General features: G+C 39.2%; 1 protein-coding gene across 2 annotated transcripts in view; it reads left to right on the top strand.

Annotated features, from left to right (window-relative positions):
- Positions 1-897: 897 nt before the first annotated feature.
- The window catches only part of Plce1 (phospholipase C, epsilon 1), a 241,247-nt gene continuing 219,235 nt past the window's right edge, over positions 898-22,909 (top strand). For both annotated transcript variants that reach the window (XM_013034379.1, XM_013034380.1), the window contains exon 1: positions 898-2,419. In XM_013034379.1, the coding sequence (XP_012889833.1) occupies positions 1,235-2,419 (1,185 nt within the window). In that variant the 5' untranslated portion in view covers positions 898-1,234. The remainder of the gene's footprint in view (positions 2,420-22,909) is intronic.

A 22,909-nucleotide genomic window follows, 5' to 3' on the forward strand; every position in this document is an offset into this window, starting at 1 on the left:
CAGAGTTCTATTTGTCATTTTCCTGCTGCCTAAAGCACTTCCCCTTATCATTTCTTATCTTATCTGCTAGTGATGAATTCTTTCAGCCTTGCATGTCTGAAAAAGGGTTTATTTCATTTTCATTTGCAGGAGGTACTTCTTGCTAGGTATAGAATTCTAAGTTGTTAACTTAGAAAAAAAGCACTAATAGTACTGTCAGTACTTTAAAGCTTTGCCCCACTCTTCTCTGGCTGGCATTGTTTCCAATGGGAAGTCTGCTCTGTTCTTATCTTTGTCCCTTTTGACGTGCATGTGTCATTTCTCTAGCTTCCTTGGCTTCCCTGAAGACCCAGTTTTTCCTCTTCTAGTCAGCTAGACTGATGGGTTCTACGTGAGGCTTTAGAACTCTCTAAGCAATAAGTTAGGGCACTTACTGTGCTCATTGCATTTTTTTTTCTTTTAGAGATAATTGTTCTGCATTGCCTATTCAGTGTCCATAAAGTGTTGTTTCTTTTCCTTTTGATTTTTTCTGACATTTTTAGTTTATTATGGTGAGAAGATAAATATGGTTCTCCTTACTCTATTTTGGCTGAAAGCAGTCCTAAATTGTTAATCCAATGTTTAAAAAAATGAAAAAAAATGAAATCCTGAAAACATTGAAACTTTTTTTGCCATTCTTTAAAAAAAATTGAAAAAATTATCTTTAAGTAGTTGCCATTTCACAAAGCAGTTTGTGAATACAATATATCTCAATCAATGTCACTCCTTTCAACATACTAACTTTTGATTATTAAACTTCTTCCTTAAAACTGACCTGTATTTAAGTATAGCTTGTAAGTGAGCTTGTAAGCTCAGATTTTTAAAAATTTATTTAGTGCTATAATATTTGACATTATCCTTTTTCTTACAGGAAACAAGAACTGGATTTTTAAATCCTTGCATGTGGATGATGGAATAGGAGCTACAGAAGGTAACCTTGAATAAAAATCTTCAAAAAATTTGCCTCACATAGCAGAGGAAAGAAAACTGATCTGTCATCATCTTAAAGTCCTGATGTAGAATTTAAAAAATGCATAATAGGAAATTATAGCTACAAACATTTATTTGGCTTTTGGCACGTCTGAATATAAGGAATCATCCCTTTATTTCTTGGAAGGACTTGTGTACATCTATGAGTTTTCATTTTATGGAAATCTTGACATGAGCACCAGCAAGGAGAAGCAGAGCAGTTGCTGAAAACTGTGTGTTGGTCAAGATGACTTCTGAAGAAATGGCAGCTTCTGTCCTCACCCCTATGACTCAGAGAAAAGCAGAATCTGCCCAGGCAGCCGCAGATGAAAGGAACGAGAAGGTCTCTGACATTAGAATTCCAAAGGTCCATGGCATCAAGCAGAGCAGGCAGATTCCCATCTCACAATGGGACAATCTGAAAGAAGAATCTTCTGGAAGCAGTTTGCCCAAGGTACTCTCAGTAGCAAGGGAGAAAATAGTGAGTGATGAGAACCTCAATGAAAAGTGCTGGGAGAAAAGCACATCAGATTCTGTGAAAAACCTTAACACAAACCGCAGCTGTATATTGGGAAACCATCAGCGTGTCCTCCCTCAGAGCCAGTTTTATGAAACATGCAACTCTGTCATAGAGGAAGGTCTGTGTTTGGAAACTGGAATTCCTTCTCCACTGGAAAGAGATGTGTTCCCTGGAATTCAACTGGAAATAGCCAGATCACCTCTAGGTATGAATCCTTTAGTAAACCATCCTGGGATCATAGACACCAGCAGATCTCATTCTGAGAGTAACATGGCAGTATTTCGTCTTCATTATGAGGTTGACAGAAGGATGTCAGACACTTTTCATACTCTATCAGAAAATTTAATTTTGGATGATTGTGGAAATTGCATTCCGCTTCCTGTTGGGGAGGAAAAGAAACATTACATGGCATATACTTGTAAACTGATGGAATTGGCCCAAACCTGTGGCAATAAGAATGGGCAGCTGCAGTGTGAACATTGCGATCCCTTGAGTGATGAATACCTGTGCTTCCAAGGCCAGAAGGTCAACGTGGTCTGTCCAACTGAAAGCTTTTGCAGGGAGGATTTTAAAGAAAATCCACCTGCAAAGACCTTTTTGAGCCATCTTGAGGATTTCCCTGGTAATTGTGAAGATGTAGAAGATTTTTTTAAAGGCAGAAAGGAGCGTTCTACTTTGCTAATTAGGAGATTTTGTAAGAATGACAGGGAAGTTAAGAAATCTGTATATACTGGGACAAGAGCAATAGTAAGAACGCTGCCTTCTGGCCACATTGGGCTGGTTGCATGGAGTTATGTTGATCAGAAGAGACATGGTTTCTTACTCCCTTGTGGAAGAGACATGGTGCCTCCATCAAAAGTGGATACAAGGCAAGGCAGGAGCCAATGTCTGCCAGAAGGCCAGTGGTATTTGGTAAGAGTTCAAAGTTTCTTTTCATCATTTTTTTTTTTTTTTGTCGGTCATAGAGCTTGAGTGCTGTCCCTCAGCTCTTCAGCTCAAGGCAAGCGCTCTACCACTTGAGCCACAGCACCACTTCCAGTTTTCTAGTGGTTTATTGGAGATAAGAGTCTCATGGAGTTTCCTGCCGGGCTGGCTTTGAACCGTGATCCTCAGATCTCAGCCTCCTGAGTAGCTAGAATTACAGGTATGAGCCACCGGCACCAGGCTTTCATCATTTCATTAAACTTGATCTTCTTAAAATCCAAATTTCTATTGTCTTAGTTCATGGATAATATTAACATCTGTCAATTAGTGGTTCTTTTGGAAAATAGATATTCCAATTGATATCTATCACTACTGTCTAAACTGTACAGCAATGTAAGTAACAAAATACATACATGTGTTCAGGAATGGAGGAATGGGAGAGATTTATTTTTTTATTTTTATTTTTTATTGTGAACATACTGTACAGAAGGGTTACAATTACATGGGCAAGATAATGAGTACATTTCCTATCAAGCATTGTAGCCTCCTCCTTTGTTTACCCTTCACATCCCTTCCTAGCCTCCTCCCCCCCAATTCCTCCACCCAATCCTCCCTGCCCCCTTGGGAGAGATTTCTTAAGAATAGAAGAATGTCTCTATTCATCTGTTGTGTCTGTGGAGAAAATTTTCTTGACTTTTTTTTTAATCTTTAAGTTTCCAGACCTAAAGAAACTTGAATTCAGTGTTCTATGTTTTACAGGCAGTGGTTTCCATCATTTTCTTTCTCTCTCACTCACTCTCAGTCTCTTTCTTTGTGCATTAGTTTGACACTTAAAATAATACTTTTAAATGCATCAAATGAAGTAGAAAGCAGTGATAAAGACATACTATGTTGACATACATTTATATACAAGATGTTTTTTGAAATTGTGGTATGACAAGTTAAGTGCTTTTTTTTTCCAATATGGTAAATAATGGCACCTAGCAAAATGATAACTAGCATGATTTTAAAGTAGTGAAGTATTGGATAGGGAATGGTTTGCTTGAGACTTTCTCATATAAGTCCCATATCTCAGGAGCCCCATCCTCCAGTTCTGGGATTGGCCACCCTAACTATCAGTACTATTTTAGGGTATCTACCAAAATTGTGGTATGATATGAAAATATTTGTGATTTCTGTTGTAACAAGATTACAATCACTGCTGGTTCTACTGAGACTTATTGCCTATATGTGTATTAGGAGGAAATGCTACATTTCCATCTATGGTTAGTAATTATGAAGATTTATTTTTATTTCATTCAAGCTTCTAGTTCCTCTGAATTTTCTCCTAGTCTGCCCTCTTTGAGACTCCTACTCTAGAAGTATACTTGATTAGGTTACCCGATCTAGACCTGATCTTCATATCTGAACACAGTACCAAGTACTTTGACTCATATTTCTTATCCTGCTTTCTTCCTTTGTTCTGTGTGTGAAATATCTCTAAAACTCTCAAATCCCAATTCTTCACAGTTCCTTTCCTGAGCCTAGAAATAAGCACCTCTTTTAGAAAAAGATCTCGTATTGAAGTATCACTGGTATATATTTACTTTCAATATTATGATCGATCATACTAGCTGGCATTTATTGAGCATTTAGCATGTATCAGATATTGAGCTAAATAATTTACACACTCGATGTTACATAGTCAGCTCAAGAACCCTGTGAAGTTGGCATGATTATCAACTCCATTGTGTTACTAAGAATGCTGTCTGAGAGGTCATTTATCTGTTGAAGGTCATTTAGTTACTAACTGGCATACCCTAGACTCTATTCCAGACAGTTTGCTGTTAGATAGTTTCTCAAGACCAGAAAGAAAACTTAGAGTAAGCATTAAAAGGAGCCGAAGACTTATGTTTGTTTGAGTGCCTACTAACTGTGTGGTATCTCAGATTTGGCCATGTTAGAAATGGTGATTTTAGCCCTTGGTGCATGTTAGTGTCCAGACCCTAGCTAGACCTTTTCAATCAGAATCACTGGGGACAGACACATTGTGAATATTTTTTCACTGGTCCCTTGGAAAATTTTCGGATTCTGAGGATTTGAGAACCCCTAACTAGGAGCTTAAATTCGACAATTTGCTTTTTGATCAAGACGTTTTGGGACTAGTTTCTCTGCCTAAACAACGTTGCTTGTTCTCTAAGGAACATCAGCAAGCATGCCTGTCTGACCACTGCTCGCTCACCCAAGCCAGTGTGTATGGATTTGTTCCACTGTCTCTTTACCTGATCCCATATGAAATCTGAGTCACAAGTTAACATCCCTTCATAGGCCTGCCTGCCTTGCTCTGCACTAAGGTCTCAGATGCCCAGCACCTCCCACCATGAAGCTGCTGCTGAGGGCAACATGTCATTCCACTTGAAAGTGAGAGGTTTCTACAGTCACGAATGCTTCTACATGAAGAGCATATCAGGAAGTTGAGTTTAGACAAATGAATGAAAATAGATGACTTTGGAATCTTTGTCACAGTTTCCAGCAAGGCTTGATTGAGCCTGGTGTACATTTCAGGATGCTTTGCATCATGCCTGTGTTTTCTTCTGACTTAACTTCTCTCCTTAGCCCTGTAGCTGCTGCTTCTGAGCACTTTCTCTGGTCTCCCTCAGTGGAAACTTGGCCTTTTCAGGTCCTGGACTAGTTAATTCCCAATGACAAGAAGTGATGAGATGATGCAGGTTCTCTCCTCCCTGTTTAGTCTCTGGAGGCAGGGAGGGGTAACCACACCTCTGCCAGAGTAGACTTCAGTGACTACTTTCCTCTTTGTCTGAAAAGGGGTATTTTTAGCCAGTAAGATGCAGCTGGGGGAAGGGTTGGATTTCTCTGGTCTTTCTTAGGGAATGTTTCTGGAAGGAGAGCCCTTTTTGAAAGTGTACACCTTAACCACAGCAACAGTTCACTACTATTTGTTTTTTTTTTACATAAATGTATAGACTAGTTTATTAATTTTTTATATTTTATTATGAAAATACTGTACAGAGGGGTTACAATTACATGGGCAAGATAATGAGTACATTTCTTTACTATTTGTTTTTAAAGTAAGATCTTTTCTACATCTTACTTTGTCTTTAAAAACCTTAAAAGAAATGTTTTGCAAAGACTGAACAAATGCATTATGAATGCTTTCCTCCAGTTCCCATGTGAATTTTTTTCCTTCATATTAAAAAGAGGCATGCCCTGAAGGTATGTTCTCATTCTGCTTTCTGAATATATATATATATATATATATATATATATATATATATACACCCTTCCTGCTTCTCTAGTCAGAGTATAAATTTACTAAGGGCAAATACCCAGCCCTACATTTTTTTTCTGTCTCCATAACACAAATGAAATACAAAAATATATAGAGGACAAGAATAGTAGGTCAGATGTGGTGGCTAAAGTCTAATCCCTATTACAAAGGAAGCAAAGAATAGGAGGATTGTAGTTTGAAGCCAACCCTGGGCAACAAATTCATAAGACCCCATCTCAGCGTATAAGCTGGGTGCAGTGGTATACATCCGTCATTCCAGCTATGTGGGAAGTCTAAACAGGAGTATTGCAGTCCCAGCAAAAAATGTTAGATCCTATTCAAAACATAATTAAAGAAAAAAGGGTTGGGGGCATGACTCAAAAGGTAGATGCCTGCCTAGCAAGTGTAAGGCGCTTAGTTCAAACTTTAGCATGAGCTAAGAAAAAGGGAGGGAGAGAGGGAGGAAAAGAGGAAAGGAGGGAAGGAGGGAGGGAGCGAGAGAAGAAGGGAGAGAGAGAGAGAGAGAGAGAGAGAGAGAGAGAGAGGGGCAGAGACAGAGACAGACAGACACAGAGGTAGAGATGCATTTTGGTTAGAAATTGGCTGTGATATTAGTCAACCTGACTTTATGTTGTGATCCTAATTCTACAAATAGCTGTCAGGTTGTTTAACCTCTTTATTCCTAACGACCTTATTGGTGAACTGGGAATAAAGGTGTTACTGTGGGTGTTCAAAGAAATAGTTCCCAAGGGGCTAGTGTTGTTCTTTTTCTCTGACCATTTCTAACCTGCTTTGTGGTAGACTCATTTCCAGTCTTTTCTGCTCTTTGGTAGCAGCTCGCTAGACTTTACCAGAGGTGTGGATTCAAATGTAGTCAGCCTTGGTATCTACTGGCTCTGCACATACAATAGAGTCTAAAATTTACATAGTATCTATACTGTATGAGTAATTGTAAGTAATCTAAAGGTGATTAGAAGTATATGGGCAGATGTATGTAGGTTATTTGTAAGTGTTCTGTTTTATATAAAGAACTTGACTAGACACAACTTTTGGTGTTCCTAGGATCCTGAATCCCAGCCCCTGCAGATACCCAGGGATAACTAAGTCTCATTCTATAGTGTGGGAGCTTGAGCAATCCTTCCCACGCCTTGAAAGAATGTGTTATTTGTCCAGTTAATTCTTGGCCTCGCATTTGTTTTTGGCCTCACATCTTAAATTTTTTTTTCTTAGATGCCTTGGTCAAAATGGCCCAACTAATTTATATTTGCACAGCTGTGTAGAGAAGAATGGGTTTGAGTGAAGACATTAATGAGGATTAATGCTTGCTGACTGAATAGCTGTGTTGGTATCCTCCTTCTCTTGCTTGTAAAAAAAAATATTTTAACCCCACCCCTTATCCAGTTACAGTACTCCTTTTTATCCTGTTCTCAGTTTATTGGCTAACAAGGTGGGGGTATTTTGGCACGTGGTTAAAAATCTCCAGGTTAAAAGTTGGTTTAAGAGTGTTTATCCTTTAAAAAGTTCTCTCCCTGTCTGAATATTGGGGAGTGTAGATGCCTGGAGTTATCTTGAAGGTGAAGTACAAAACATTTCTGCTCTGCCCTGGCAGACTGACTTCTGCAACCTGAGCTCCATCCGCCTGGTGGAACTCCCAGAAGGAGTGCCAGAGCTGCCAGGGTAGAAATTCCATTAGCTCCTTCTTGTATTAGCACTTCATGTATTTCCCTCCTTGACCTGCAAGAAGATTCAATATACAAGAAAATAAGTATAAGGAAATGGGGAAAAAAAGTTTCAGATTGAATAAAAAACAAAAACAAAGAAAATAAAGAAAAATAATAACGCACTAATTAAAAATCAGAATAGAAAGTCAAGTGCCGGTGGCTCATGCCTGTAATCCTAGCTACTCAGGAGGCTGAGATCTCGGTTCAAAGGTAGCCTAGGCAGAAAAGTCCGTGAGACTCTTATCTCCAATAAACCACCAGAAAATCTGAAGTGGCTCTGTGGCTCAAGTGGTAGAGTACTTGCCTTGAGCTGAAGAGCTGAGGGACAGTGCCCAGGCCCAGAGTTCAAGCCCCACAACCAACAAAAAAATTAAAAAAATAAAAAAAAATCAGAATAGAAGAACTGTAAACTAAAAAGTGAGGTCAAAACCAGCTTCTCTCTCTTGCTTCATTCCTTCTGCAATGTTTCATTCTTCTTACTGTCTTATTTTATCTTCTTTTTTCTTCAATGTCCAGCACTGAAAATTAAACTTAGAAGGCAATAATAAATTTTTGAGTATTTTATGGTAATATCTCTATTGACAGATATGTACTTGATTCTATTTTTTTGTCTCTTGTGCATGGAATTGAGTTGAACCTCATAAGAGAGATCATGTCTCTTGTGTTTAGAGACCCCACTGTTAATGAATACAACTCCTGCTAAGTTGTAAATTTTATGAATGACCAAATACTCACTGAATATTGATATCCAATGGCTGTTGGAATGGCAACCTAGCTTTGTTTTCTGGTCTGGGAATTTGGTTGCCCTGGAGCTCAGGGACAATTTGGACATCAGAATAATTAAAATTTCATGGAGTACTTTAAGCTGAACTGGGAGCTTAGCTTAGCAGGATGCCAGTCCGCCTTTTCCTTTGCTGAGAACTCTGTCATGATGCTGGCTCTGCCCACTGAACAAGTAAAATGGAATCCAGCCCACACTCAGCCCTGTGCAGTTTAGTCATGTCAGTGGAAAGTATGATGGGCTATCCATGGTCAGCTTGGCGATGATGGGACCATACTCTTTCCTGAGCTATACTGGGATATTGTTGAATATATTAACTTCCACATCTCTTCACTTCCACCAGCTCTTTAGTAAGAGATGGAATGCAAACCCTTGGCTTTGGAGAAAGCAAGGTTTGAGGAGAAAGCACCCATGGTCATTGCTATTCTCTTGGCCACCTTGGGGCAATGCCAGCATTAGGATTTCATATATACTCCCTTCCCAGATGTATTGCATACTGAAATATTATAACTGGAAACCTCATACTGTAAAGTGGCTGTGGTTAGTATGTGGTTAGTAGACAAGAATAATAAGATCAGGTATAGCCCCATTCTTATCCTCACCCAATAGCAAATTGCTGTTGTAAAGGGCCATCATTACAGCCACATAGTCTCTGGTCTGTCTTAGCTACTCCACTGTGCACTTACAAGCATGAAAGCAGTTGTGGACAGTACTTAAAAGAATGAGTATGACCATTCTTTACCTGAACTAGGCAGAAGTATTCACTTCTAAAGCCTTAAATCCCGGCGCCCAGGGCTGGGACTCGTGAGAAACGAGTGAGCTGCTAAGTGCTCAAAATTTAAGGAGGCAGTCACTTATAACTATACTACTGGCTATTATGAGAGCTGAGAATGCCTCTTTAAATTTTGTACCCCCGCACACCTCACTTTCTCACTCTAGCCCTGGTCCAGTTTGTACTTCATTGTGAAACAGAAGCCTCTTTTTCAACCACTGGTGTTTGAGGCCTTTCTCGTGATATGCAAGTTTGTAGGCTGAAACCTTAATCCTCAGTCACTACCCTAGGACATAGAATTGAAAGCAAGAAACATGATCTACATAATGAAAACCTTAAACTGAAGGAGAGAAGGGAGAAACAAAAAAAATGCTATGAAGAGTGGAGATTGAGAATAATTTGTAGGAGAATAGAAAAAAACACATTTAAGCAAAAAGTGTTGCTTTCAGTAAAATATTAGAAAAGACTGAGGCTGATCCCTGATTTTTAACAGTTTCACTGTGCACTGAAACTATAAACTTTTGCTCTATTCTTGACTTTTTTTTTTTTTTGTCGGTCGTGGGGCTTGAACTCTGGGCCTGGGCATTGTCCCTCAACTCTTCAACTCAAGGCGAGCGCTCTACCACTTGAGCTACAGCGCCACTTCTCTATTCTTGACTTTTACACCTAAAAGATCTATGTTTAGATCTATTTCTAGACCTGTAAGTATAGATTACAAATTGCATATGTCAGGTAATGGACTTACATCTAGAGTGTATGAAGAACTCAAAAATAAAATGATAATTCAATTTAATAATGAGCGAAAGGTGTAGCCCACCGGTAGTTTGCTTTCCTAGTACATATCAGGCATTGCTGGGGTTTAAGCTCCAGCTCTGAAAATTGGGGAATACAGAATATAGGGAGGCAAAGTATGACATTTTCCCAAAGATTTACAAATGGACACTAACCATGCTATTAGCCACCAGGAGAATGCAAAACAAAAGTACGGTGAAATACCACTTCATACCCATTAGGATGATTAGTTAAACAAACAAACAAACAAAAAACCAACAAACAGATGATGCTTGGGATGTAGAGAAATTCATAATACTTATTCATTACTCTGGGAATGTAAAATAGTGCAGTTGTTTTGGGAAACAGCCTACCAATTTCTCAAATGATAAAACATAGAATTATAATATGACTTTGCAAGATATATATCCAAGAGAAATGGAAGCATGTGTCCCAATAAAAACTATACTTGAATGGTCAAAGGGCTAGAAGCAGATGGCTTAATGGTTCAGTGCTTGCCTAGCATGCAAGAGGCCCATCGCCTCCCATCGCCACCCAAAACAAATAAACCAAAAGAAAAAAATTAATGTGCAATAGCTGATGAGTTGTAGTATGTCATGCAATGGAATTGCAGTACTAAGGTCTGCTACAGTTAAACAAAACTTGAAAACATTAAGCTGAGTAAAGAAGACAGTCAAAAAAGATCATATACTCTGAGTACATTCATATGAAAGTCCAGAAAAGGGAAATCTACAGAGAAATAAAGCTGTTCAAAAAAAGAGCAGAAATCAGAGCCTCTATCCTTAAAAGATGACTACAGATATTCATATTGTTGAAGGCTGGGACAATTTTCTGCTTAGCTTTCTGAGGACCTAAAGGGTGAGTGTCTGGGTATAAGAAAAAGGAGCTTGGGCTCAATGTAGGTGGCTTAGCGTGGGGATTAGCACCTCTGCAGAATCTGTATTTAATATGAGGCTCTGACTGTATCCAGGTCAGTTTCTAAGGACACAAAACCATCAAAAAGGGTACCACTTGGGTATATGGAGCTCTCAGGGCCTGAGTATCTGGGAAGAGCTTTTCAGGGAGGGCCTGCTGAGCCTACTTAGACTAGTCATGGGAGTCAGCAGATAGTCACTCCCACCCCACACAGATGCTTCCAAACCTTGCATGGTTACCAGGACAGAAACCTTCCCACAACCCCAGTATGCCTACAAGCCCACTGGGTTCTGCTGAATTTGAATCAGCATCTATGAGCTGGAGGTAGAGTGGGGAATAGGACACACTCCAATTGTTCAGGACTCTGCAGCAGTATTTCTGTGGGCAGCCTGAGTCCCATAAAGAACCCCTGGCTTTGAGACCCCTCTCTACCTGGCTTACTTCTATGAATCCTCAAGTTTTGAGCTTAGTTTCTGTGTCTTATTGGTGGTTTTCCCCCACTGCCTTCTACTCCCACCTTTGATCCTGATCTAAAGTTTTTCTCTGTCAGTGTCAGCCAGTGCCAGATACACATTTTTGAGGGTTCTTTGTTTTTTATTTTGGCCTGCAGTACGATTTGAACTCAGTGTCTTGCACTTGCTTGGCTTGGTTGATCATGGCTGGCATTCCACCCCTCGAGCCATTCCTGCAGCCCATCCATACATATTTCTGGGATGACTTTCTTATTTAAAATGAAAAAAGGCAGTTTTCACCCACTTTTGGTGTATCTTTTTCTTCCCAGGCCCAGTGTAGGCTTGCCTCTTCATGACCTTCCAAGCTGGGAATCAATGCTTTTGTGCCCTACTAAGGACAGAATTAGGATTTTTCTATTGAAATTCAAAACTTTTTTTTTCAAGTCTATGAACCTTGACATCTGTGCTTGTCACCTGTCCTAAAGATAAAGAAGGGTCATATTTACCTCTGCTTGTCTTTGGCTCCTCTTTTCAGTTGGCTATAAAAACCCTGGGTAAGTTTCTGGATGTTTTGTGCTTACAGGGAGAACCCAGATCTATTGTGTACACTAGTGCCCAAAGGAGAAAGATGCCCACCCTCTTCTCCTAGGGTTCTGTTCCTGCCTTTCAGAACCCCACGTCCTTGCCAGGTAGATTTTCCACATGAACTGGGATCTAGCTTTGCTTCTTGGTGGCGGACAGGGATGGAGTAGTGGGAAAGGACTGGGCAGGCATGCTGTGGTCCTAACTTGGAGAGATTATTCTTGGAGTTCAGAAGATATTTGGTCAATTCCTCCAAACTCTTCCATCCCAGTCCTTCAATGATAGATCTGAGACAATACCCTCTCTCCCTCCTAAAAAGACCCAATACCAGTTCCAGCTGCCATTAGCTGATGTATAAGGGTGAGCAAGTCACTTGAGGCCCTAGGATTTTAGTTAACATTGAGTATAAACAGAGTGATGACAGCCATCTGTGTATTCATTGGCTGCCATATGTCAGATCTTATGAATGTCAATGGCATATGTTATGAATGTAAATGGCATATGTTGTGAATGTAATTGGCATATGTTGTGAATGTAATTAGGCAATTACACTCACAATATGGTAATATAGTTGTGAATATCTTCATTCTAAAAGCCTGCTACTCAATGGCTTCTTAATTTAAGTCCTAATCCTGGATCTGGGGTTTGATTTGAAATGAATGTTCTCACTCCCCAACACTTGATGTAGAAGAAAGGCAAAGGGAAGATGTACTCCACCACTGACTAGGCCCAGAGATATAACAGTAAAAAGAATAACTATTTGAAGCTGTTGAGTGTGATAGATCACACCTATAATCTCAGCACTAGGGTGGTAAGGCAGGAGGCCAGACTGGGCTATATAGCAAGATCCTGTCTTTTTTTTTTTTTTTTTTTTGGTCGGCCGTGGGGCTTGAACTCTGGGCCTGGGCACTGTCCCTCAGCTCTTCAGCTCAAGGCGAGCGCTCTACCACTTGAGCTACAGTGCTACTTCCGGTTTTCTGGTGGTTTATTGGAGATAGGAGTCTCACGGTCTCTCCTGTCTGGGCTGGCTTTGAACCATGATCCTCAGATCTCAGCCTCCTGAGTAGCTAGGATTACAGGCGTGAGCCACCAGCGCCCGGCAAGATCCTGTCTTAAAAAAATAAAAACTAACAACTGATGGATGCTCAGTACATGCCAGGCCCTCCTCTTTTCTCTTTCCTCCCATTTGCATAGCACCTTTCCCTAGGCAGGTGTTACTAACATTCCCAGTACACATTCAATGTCAGCAACAGGAGCAGGGTCATACAGTGTAAAGACTTAGGCCCGGGTCTGGCTGCCTGTAATGTCCTTTACTACAACCATTCCTCAGACGTTCCTTTGGAAGGTTCTGATGCAACTCACCCCTCTAACTTGGCAGAGGTTCTGTTCTCCTGTTAAATGTGCAAATGCTGAGCTGGAGTTCTTGAGCTCTTTCTTTCTTCAGTGTGAGCTGGGTGTGACCTTTGGATGAAATGAGAGACACGGGGAACAATACGAGTTCTTAATATGAGGGGGATGTTGGCTATTGAAATGGCTAAGATTTATTTTTATGACTCAGCCTGCTAGGTAGAGGAAACCAAACCCTAAGGTTGGATTATTTTTTTCTTACTGACTTGCTGTAACTTAGAGGTACATTTAAAAAGTTTTATAAGTAAGCAAGAACAAAGTCCAAAGCAAACTGCACACATCTGAGTCAGAATCTATAGCTTATTCATGATCATGCTGAACTACCCCAAACCTACTGGGAATGTAATTTATTATTTGTCCATTTTTCCATTTTTCTGTGATCTCCCAAGGGTTCTGAGCAATGGATTCCAGCCTAAAAACTATGACTCAGTACCTTTTCTTTGCATAGTCATGCTATTAAGATGAAGTGGTTATTTACTTCACAAGGTTGAGAGAGAGAGAGAGAGAAGAAAAAAATTGGAACTGGTTATACATTTAAGCAGTTAGCAAGCATCATGAAGTCTCCCTGTAAATGTAACTCTCCCCTTCTTATTCCATGCACTAAAGATTCAGAGTGAGGTACTGTGGAAGAAAGGGGACACAAAACTCCTATGGAGCCACAAAAGAAAAGCAGAGGCAGTATGTTTTCCTTCCATGAATGCTGCAAGTGTTGGGTAGAACCTGCCCCCAAGCCTGATCCTGAGGTTTTCTTTTCATGATGCTGGTGTGAATAAATAACTTCATTTTTAACTTGAGATTAGATAATTTTTTAAACCACTGACACCTACTTCATCTTATCCCTAAATTTTAATAGATTAAGAAATCATTATACCATGGTGAGAAGCTTAGCTTCGGAGAAATTTAGCACCAAATTATAAATGGTGACACTTTACAAGTGAGTGGGATATGCCTGGAGAGCCAGTATGTGGGAGTTTGGCAGTTGGAAAGCCCCATGGCTTCAGAGTTTCCAGAAATATGTACCCTTCCATCAAATTGTAATTTCTTACCCTTGAAAAATTCTCCTCTAGAACAAGGAAAAAAATCATCTTGAGTTCTAATTATTTAATAGGCCATGTATTATTTTTCTCTTTAATGAAACCCAGAAAATGATCTCAGATCCTAGGTAGACTAGCCCATTCACCTTTATATGGCCATAAACCAAATATGAGCACCATAATGATGGTGAAGCTCTGGCTTTGTTGATATTTCTATGAGGAGAATGTCATTATTATGGTGGCCATATTTTCCAAATTAAAAAAATTGGGAACTTTTTATTCAGAGGCAAGAAGAATAGCATCTTTGAAACTGAGACTGACCCAGAAGATCCAGGATGAATGGTTTTGGTAAAAGCTACTGATTATTCTATGAAGGAAAAAGAATGGGAGTAAACCAGTGCAAATCTAATTTGCTGCTAGGAAAGTCAGAACCTTGAGAGGAATGATTTGATAGTAGTGTCAAAAGACTATTGTTCCCCTTGGAAAGGCAACACGTTAGAATCTGGAACTCCATAGACTCTGTCTCCTTGCCTTTAAAATAGGATAAAAATATAAATTTTGGATAGAATCTATTAACTAGTAGTTGCTCTGTTAATGTCAGCAGATTATGAACAGCAAGTATCTTTGAGCTTCTTAGGATACATAGATACTTAAGATATAGCATCAGTCTTGTAAGAGTTCATGTAAGAGTCAATATTTTTCTTAGTTTTTTTTTTTTTTTTGTCAAATGCATTTGGTAGCTTTCCTGTAGAAATAACGAAAGCAGTTTATTTTATAAGTCAGTCCACAATCAGTTAAATAAGGGATGTCCCTTTCCAAGGTCTTACCTTCAAAAACTGTCCTACTTTTATGTGCCAATATGCAGATGATCTTAATCCTTTGATCTTGGGTTGAGATTTTAGAAACAGTCCAGTAATCAATGATGGCTCAAGTCAGAAGATGAGTAGATGTGTGAGTGTGATAGGGTTGATTGTATTGAAAGGTCTTACAAACTGAATAGAGGTATAATGAAGTATTCTGGCAATGTTTTGAGAAAAGGTACAATGATGTATTCTGTGTACAACATAAATTTGAACATGAATGTGGCTATGAGTACACAGACTGGCCACTACTTCTTTTTTGGGGGGGTCCAGTCGTGGGGCCTGAACTTTGGGCCTGGGCACTGTCCCTCAGCTCTTCAGCTCAAGGCTAGCGCTCTACCACTTGAGCCACAGCACCACTTCTGGCTTTTTTCTTTTTGCTATGTGGTGCTGAGGAATCGAACCCAGGGCCTCAGGCATGCAAGGCAAGCGCTCTACCACCGAGCCACCTTCCCAGCCCCCCACTACTTCTTTTGGAGAGAGTCCAGAAGCACTTCAAAACCATAATGAAACTGATTTAGACTGAGTCATGTGAGCAGAAAGCATGTGCCAGGGAAGCTTGCAATTTAGCTCCCCTCCCCTCTTACCCATACCCGGGAACCTTGTATAGGGCGCAATGCACACAACTGTACATTGGAGTAGAATTAGAAGGGCTACAGAACCCAGGTTGCAATTGCTTTTCTTTTGAATTCATATACCACATGCCATGCTCAGCAGAATAGAGTTTGTTGAGTTCCAGTGGCCTGAGATACAAAGAAATTAGTCTAGAGGAATGCTTTCCTTGGTGAATGTAAGTATTTGAAAATTTTATGACATAGAGAATTTGGGGGACTTCATTGCTCTCTTTTATAACCTTGTTAACCTCATATTTTTATGGGTAGAGTGGCCGAGGTCCTGGACAGGTGAAGTTATTTTACACAGCTAGTGGTAGATGACCCAGAATTAGAATCTGGACCTCCACAGCCTCCATTTTTTCATCTCTAAAGTAAGATAAAAATAGGAATTTCTGATCCGTAGTCAGATGTGTTATCCATTGTGCCACTGGTCCACAAAAATAGGAATTTCTGATAGAACCTGTTGCACAGTTAGGTGCTCTGTTAATACCAGCAAATAATGAACCCCAGTGTCTTTAGGGTTCTTGGGATGCATAGATCCCTAAGACAAAGCACCAGTCCTGTAACAGTTAGTGTAGGATAATGGAGGCAGATATGCCTGAGCTGTATTTTCTTCTACCCCTTCCCATGTACCCATGTTTGGTACATGTTTGGCCTTCTCTTGTCCATTTTGATTTTCCTGGTGTATTCTGTATTCAGTTCTATAAGGAGCTGGCTCATCTTGCTGCAAAAACATGGTCAGTACTCAGAGTTACCCTTTTAATTTAAGTGTAGCCAGATTGTGTGAGTTCATTCCTCTCCCTAGTCTAATTTCTTTCCATCCTTCACTTGGCAGGTAACACTCTCTGGTTGATGACTAGAAGTTCTTGAAAACATATGAAATAGCAAGGGGAATCCCTTCCAGTTTATCAGGAGGATATGTCCTCTTATTCTTTTTCTCTTATTTGTGGGAAGCAAAGCCAAATGCAAGACACTGAGACCAGTAGGAGGGACCAGACCTGGCCCAGGAAGAGTCTGTTTGGTCTGGGTTGCAAGGAATCAAGCCAGAAATCTTAGACTCATAAAAAAGCACTGGAGAAGGACCTTTGAGACAATCAATTCTAACCCTTTATTTTACAAAGAAGGAAACTGAGGCTGAAAGAGAAACAATGACTTTGTTCATAAAACAATTTTAGAGCTAAGTTTAGAATTCAGATGTCTCTCAAGCTAACATTTCTACCCTGTGCCAGAATTTCAAGCCCTATTTCTGACCCATAGTGTATGGAGTTGACCTGATGGAATTATAACACCTAAATTACTGAAGGCTCAAGATTGCATAATGGTTCAGAGTATAAACTTGGCCAAGTTGTAGAATCAATCTAGGTACTCATCAACAAAGAAAGAATGTGAGATTTATATGGAATATTATTCAGCTATAACATCGATAATATTGACAAAAGGATGGAGATCATCAAATTAGTTGAAATAAGCCAGACCCAGAAAGACAAATACCACATTGTTTTTTTTGTCTCATATGTCAAATGTAGATGTTAAAAAATGTAACAAATGTAAAAGGGCAATTATCTGAGGGTGGTGTAGGAAGCCAATAGAAGGTGGAAGAGAGGGAAGAAGGGGTGAATATGACTGAAATACATTATGTTCATATATGAATTTGTCAGAATTAAACCCATAAAAAAGAATATGGGATTGGGAGCCAGTCTGTGTGGGTTTTGTACCATCACTGAAGCCTAGAGTAAGTTACTTAATCTCTCACACCTTTATTTTTTTCTAATGGGGAGAAAATATTTAGTCTACCACTGATGGTTGTTGTAAAGATGAATAAATTTCAAATATTACATGTTAGCATATGTTAACAAAAATGTTCTAATTTTTTAAAGCATTCAGAACAATATTTAGTGCTGTGAAGCTGTTGTTATTGTTAAGATTTACTTTTTCACACCAACACTGTGTTACCTTCAAGGCAGCACAGATTTGTCGCTAGGGACACTGATGAAGCAACATAAATTGAGGGATGACTCAAGAGTAGCAGGAGGACTTGTGTAGTTTGAGAGGGTTTCTTGGAGGAGGTGGGTTATTAGCTCTTTCCCAGAGCTAAACTGACTGCTTTTCTATCCACGAGAAGGCAGCATGTTCTCCTGTAAGAAAACTGACCACCTTCTTGCTGGTAGGAGTCCTTGTGACTTACTTAAAATATGATGTTGATTTCAGAGGCTCTTTGCCATTTTGTCTTTGCTACTTCTTTCCCTCCCCATTTTTATTGTTTCACATAAAATTTAAAGGGAATTACTCCTACAAGAACAGGAATGTCTGTTTTGTTTTTGAAGTACTTACTATAAAAATTGCCTTCTAGTCTCTTTATTTTTATTTGGTTGCCAGTGCTGGAGCTTGAACTGAGAGACTGGGTGCTGTTCATGAGCTTCTTTTGCTTAAGGCTAGTGCTCTTTCATTTGACCTACAGCTCTACTTCCAGCTTTTAAAAATAGTTTTGTGGAGATAAAAAGTCTTACCAACTTTCCTATCTGGGTTGGCTTCAAACCAAGATCCTCAGATCTCAGCCTCCTGAGTAGTTAGGATTACAGACATGAGCCACTGGTGCCTGGCGACATTGCCTTCTGTTCTTGCAATGTTGTTTAGGCAATCAGTTGATATGAGACAAAGAAGAGTTTGTCTGTTTGCCTATTTAGTTGATAATTTTTAGTAACGATGTAAGCAAGCACCCATAAACTACGGTCACAAGTGAAGGTAGGACCCTGAGAAGCCCTGCATATCGCGTTGTTAGTCCTTCCACTTGGCCACTCTGAAGCTGGCCACCTCCTGGACAGGCATACCATGCTGGAACCTGCAACCTCAATAAAAATGATAGATTTAAATTTGTAGTTGTGTTAAACTTTATATAAAGGTATTGTAATCTTTTGAGTTTTTATTTTCTTTTGGTACTGAAACTGGGCTTGAACTCAGGGCCTGGACACTGTCCCTGAGCAAGGCTAGTATTTTTACTACTTCACTTGAGCCACAGATCAACTTCAGGCTTCTTGCAAGTTAATTGGAGATAAGAATCTCAGGCATTTCTCCCTGGGGTGGCTTTAAACTTCAATCCTCAGACCTCAGCCACCTGAGTAGCAAGGATTACAGGTGTGAGCTACTAGCACACAGCTCTAATTTGCTGGATTTTATCCATCATTATGGTAGTGACATTAGGAAGGCCTACCAACTTTCTCAGAAGTATTGTTATTATTATTATTATATTATTATTATTGACTCTTTACAGGCCCCTCTTTGATTACTATTGAATTATAACACCCACAGAAAGATATGTAAATCATACAAAGTTTACAGGCCAGGATGTTTCATAATGTAAGTTCAGTAACTTAATCATCACCCAATTCAACAAATTAGACATTAACATCCAGAAGCCTTCCCTAATACTCTTCACAAAAGTAACAAGTCCTGTGCCATAAATTCTTTGGCCTATTTTTTGATGAATTCATAGCAGATATTGTTTTGTCTGTGGTATCTATGAGATTCCTCCCTGCATTGCATGCAGCTGTAGTTCATTCATTTTCATTGTTGTTGGTTTTTCCAGTTCATGAATATTCTCCTCTATCCATCCGTCCATTGATAGTTATCTGGGTTGTTCCACTTCAGGATGTTTTGGATAGTGCTAGTTTTTCCTTAGGAAGCCCTTGCTGAAGCTAATTCCCTCATTCCACTATCTAAGGTCTTGGCTATTTAATTATGTCCCATATCTTTTGTGAAGTGCTCTTAGATTATGCCAACCTCTTAAGTTCTTCAATTTTATGGCATCTAACCTTATAGTCTGCAATACTAACGTAATCCTCAAGAGCTTGTGTGTGTGTGTGTGTGTGTGTGTGTGTGTGTGTGTGTGTGTGTGAAAGAGAGAGAGAGAGAGAGAGACAGACAGACAGATAGACAGAAGGACAGAGAAAAATTTTTTAAAGTAGAATCTGTTTGCCAAGAAGGAATTTGCATTGTTTTTCTTAAATGTGTGAATACTGAGTTCCCTTGTAATCATATGCAAGAAAAGTTAGCTTCTATGAGATGATCGATATAACTATTTCCACTTTCATAGTTGTTTGGAAGAAAGTTCATAGCATGAAGTGGTAGAGAAAGCATTCAAGGTTGTAAATGACCTATATGCCCCTGTACTCAATCATTGCCAATGTAGAGATAGGATACTTGGGAGAATTTGAAGCAGAGTTAATATTAATATTTAGTTAATTTTAGTACTGTCAGGTGGCTAGGTAGTGTAAATTTATTGACTAGATCTCCCCCAGGTACACTGAGATTAAGGACTTTGGGGGACCAAAAGACTCTATGAAGTATAATAGTGGTTCAAAGGCATTGTTTTTCCTACAAATGGAACAAGACATTTGAATGATTAAATTACAAAGTGTTAAAGTAAAAGCAAAATTGAAGCAAAAAAATAGGAAGGATTTTCATAGTTATTTAAAGGACAATTACATTGTAGCTGCAGAAGAGCTTGAGTAAGAGCCAGACTTTAAGTGTTTGCTAGCTGCCTTAGTGTAGTTAATCAAATATCTTTGTCATAGTAGCTAACCTAAAAAGAAACTATTATATATGAAGAGAAACTGTGCTCATCAAAAGCATAAATCGTTGTATATATTTTGGATATAAATATATGCCTGTTAGAACAGACTGGAATTTTCTGGTTATATGGTCAAACACAGGTCAGTGTTTGAGGCCAGTGGACATTATAGAAGTATATTCTTCATTACTACACTGTTTCAATCAAAACTTAAAAGTTACAACTAATGAAAATAAAGCTGGATTCAGAATTGATGTGTGCTAGGGCTGAATACAGTTTTAGTCCTTGAGGGTAGCTAAGTTTAGCAAATGCTAGCATTCTTGTTAATAGGCCCAAAATTGAATAGTAACAACAAATTTTCAGTCAGACAGGCTTTGGATCATCTGACCTGCTCCTTGAAAGCCTTCACTTACAGTTCTTATTCTTTTCTTCCTAACTAGGCTTTAAATTAGAAAAAGAATACAAAACATATTATTTCTTTTTTTTTTTTTTTTGGTCGGTCGTGGGGCTTAAACTCTGGGCTTGGGCGCTGTCCCTGTGCTCTTCAGCTCAAGGCGAGCACTCTACTACTTGAGCTACAGCACCACTTCCAAAACATATTATTTCTTATAGAGAAAAAATAGTTTAACAGAATTAGAAAGTGATATTTATTTCCTAATTTCTCCTGCCCTCTATTCGGTGCCTGAGTTGTTAGTTGGTATTGGGTCTAACAATCCCTATGAATTTTTCTAGGTTTTCAGTTTCTTCAGTTAGTTTTATAATTCTGTCTAGAAAGATGCATTACACAAGAAGAGTTCTTAGTACTTATTTGTCTGCTTATTGTCTTAACAGGGGAGAATGCTCAAATGGAAACCTGAATGATTTGAAAAGGCCAAAAGCATGTTTTCAAAGTTCAGCTTGGTGTCTGACAAAGAAGTACTGTTAACTTTTTAAAAAAAATTATTATTATGAAAATACCGCACAGAGGAGTTACAATTACATGGGCAAGATAATAAGTACATTTCTTATCAAGCATTGTTGCCTCCTCCTTTATTTCCCCTTCCTATCCCTTCCCATCTCTCCCCACCTCCCCATTTCCCCTCCCCCCCCCCACCAAAGTTGTAAAGTTTGTTTTTCAACATAATGGCTTGTACATCTCACTGTTGCAATGGGTCTACTTGTATCCCTATTAAACAATTTGTTTTTTCCCTTTCTCTCCACAAACTATACCAACATCAAATACAGTGAAAACAGGGGTTATACTGTGGGGGAGGGACATGCAAAGCAACAAAGAAATCATCTTATAAATATGTTAGAAACAATTGCATGAAAGAAAAAACATTTGAATACTTATCTTGGGGTTCATTTCACCTAACATCAACTTATCTGTGAGATATATATATATATATACATATACATATATATATACACACACACACACAATGGAATTATATGCCTCCATCAGAAAGAGTGACATTGCCCCATTTGTTAGGAAATGGAAAGACTTGGAAAAAATTATACTAAGTGAAGTAAGCCAGGCCCAAAGAAACATAGGCCTCAAGGTTTCCCTTATTTGCAATAACTAGTATATGTCTGAGACAAACTTTTTTTTGGGTCCGGTCGTGGGTCTTGAGCTCTGGGCCTGGCGCTGTCCCTCAGCTCTTCAGCTCAAGGCTAGTGCTCTACCACTTGAGCCACAGCACCACTTCCAGCTTTTTTTCTTTTTGCTTAGGTGGTGCTGAGGAATCGAACCCAGGGCCTCAGGCATGCAAGGCAAGCGCTCTACCACTGAGCCACCTTGCCAGCCCCAAACTTTTTTTTTTTTTTTTTTTTACTTGGCCTGTGTACTGTCCCTGAGCCTCTTTGTGCTCAAGACTAGCATTCTACCACTTGAGTCACAGTGCCACTTCTCGCTTTTTCTGAGTAGTGTATTGAAGATAAGAAAGAGCCTTATGAACTTTCCTGCCTTGGCTGGCTTTGAACCATGATTCTCAGATCTCAACCTCCTGAGTAGCTAGGATTACAGGTGTGAGCCACCAGCACACGGCCTTTTTAATAACTTTTGATAGGGCATTGTAATTGCTGGCTCTTTTTTAACTTCATCTCCCTAAATATCTACCTTTGGGAGAGTTAATAAATCTTTGAGGAGATATAAATGTGATTTCTTCTCCCCCATCTCCTTCTTAGAGAGTAAAGAAGAAGAAGCTGGGGAAATGGAAGAGATGCAGTCCATAAATGTGTGACTTTGTCTTGCTTGCCTATAAAATTTTCTGTGGAGTATTTTTTTTTATTGGTAATTTCTTTTACAGATGTTTTTGGAGAAAGTTGAAATTATGCTGGTAAAAGCACATCTCGAGTCCACATTGCAATTTAAACATGCTGTATTTTATTTCCTTAAGCACAAAGGCAGGCAACTCCCCCCCTTTTAAAAAATTAAAATAACAAAAGGAATGAAAAAAGTCCAATTGCCCTTTTCTACTTGGACTGAAAATTTAATTATTGCTTTGGGAATAAAGGTAGTGAGTATCATGTGTCATTCCTAATTAACCAGTAGTTCCCTTTAAACATAAAGAACAACAGCTTTTGAAGATTAAAAAAATAGAAGGGAAGGTGTGATTCATATTTCCCCAAGGTTTCATTTTCATTTTTCTTTTATTATTCTCTGACTCCATGAATAAACGTTTATTTGGTCCTCGCAAATTGAAACAGGCTGGGCTAAAACAAGCATATGCCC

Source organism: Dipodomys ordii, unplaced genomic scaffold (genome assembly GCF_000151885.1).
Source record: "Dipodomys ordii isolate 6190 unplaced genomic scaffold, Dord_2.0 Scaffold188, whole genome shotgun sequence".
Classification (NCBI taxonomy): domain Eukaryota; kingdom Metazoa; phylum Chordata; class Mammalia; order Rodentia; family Heteromyidae; genus Dipodomys; species Dipodomys ordii.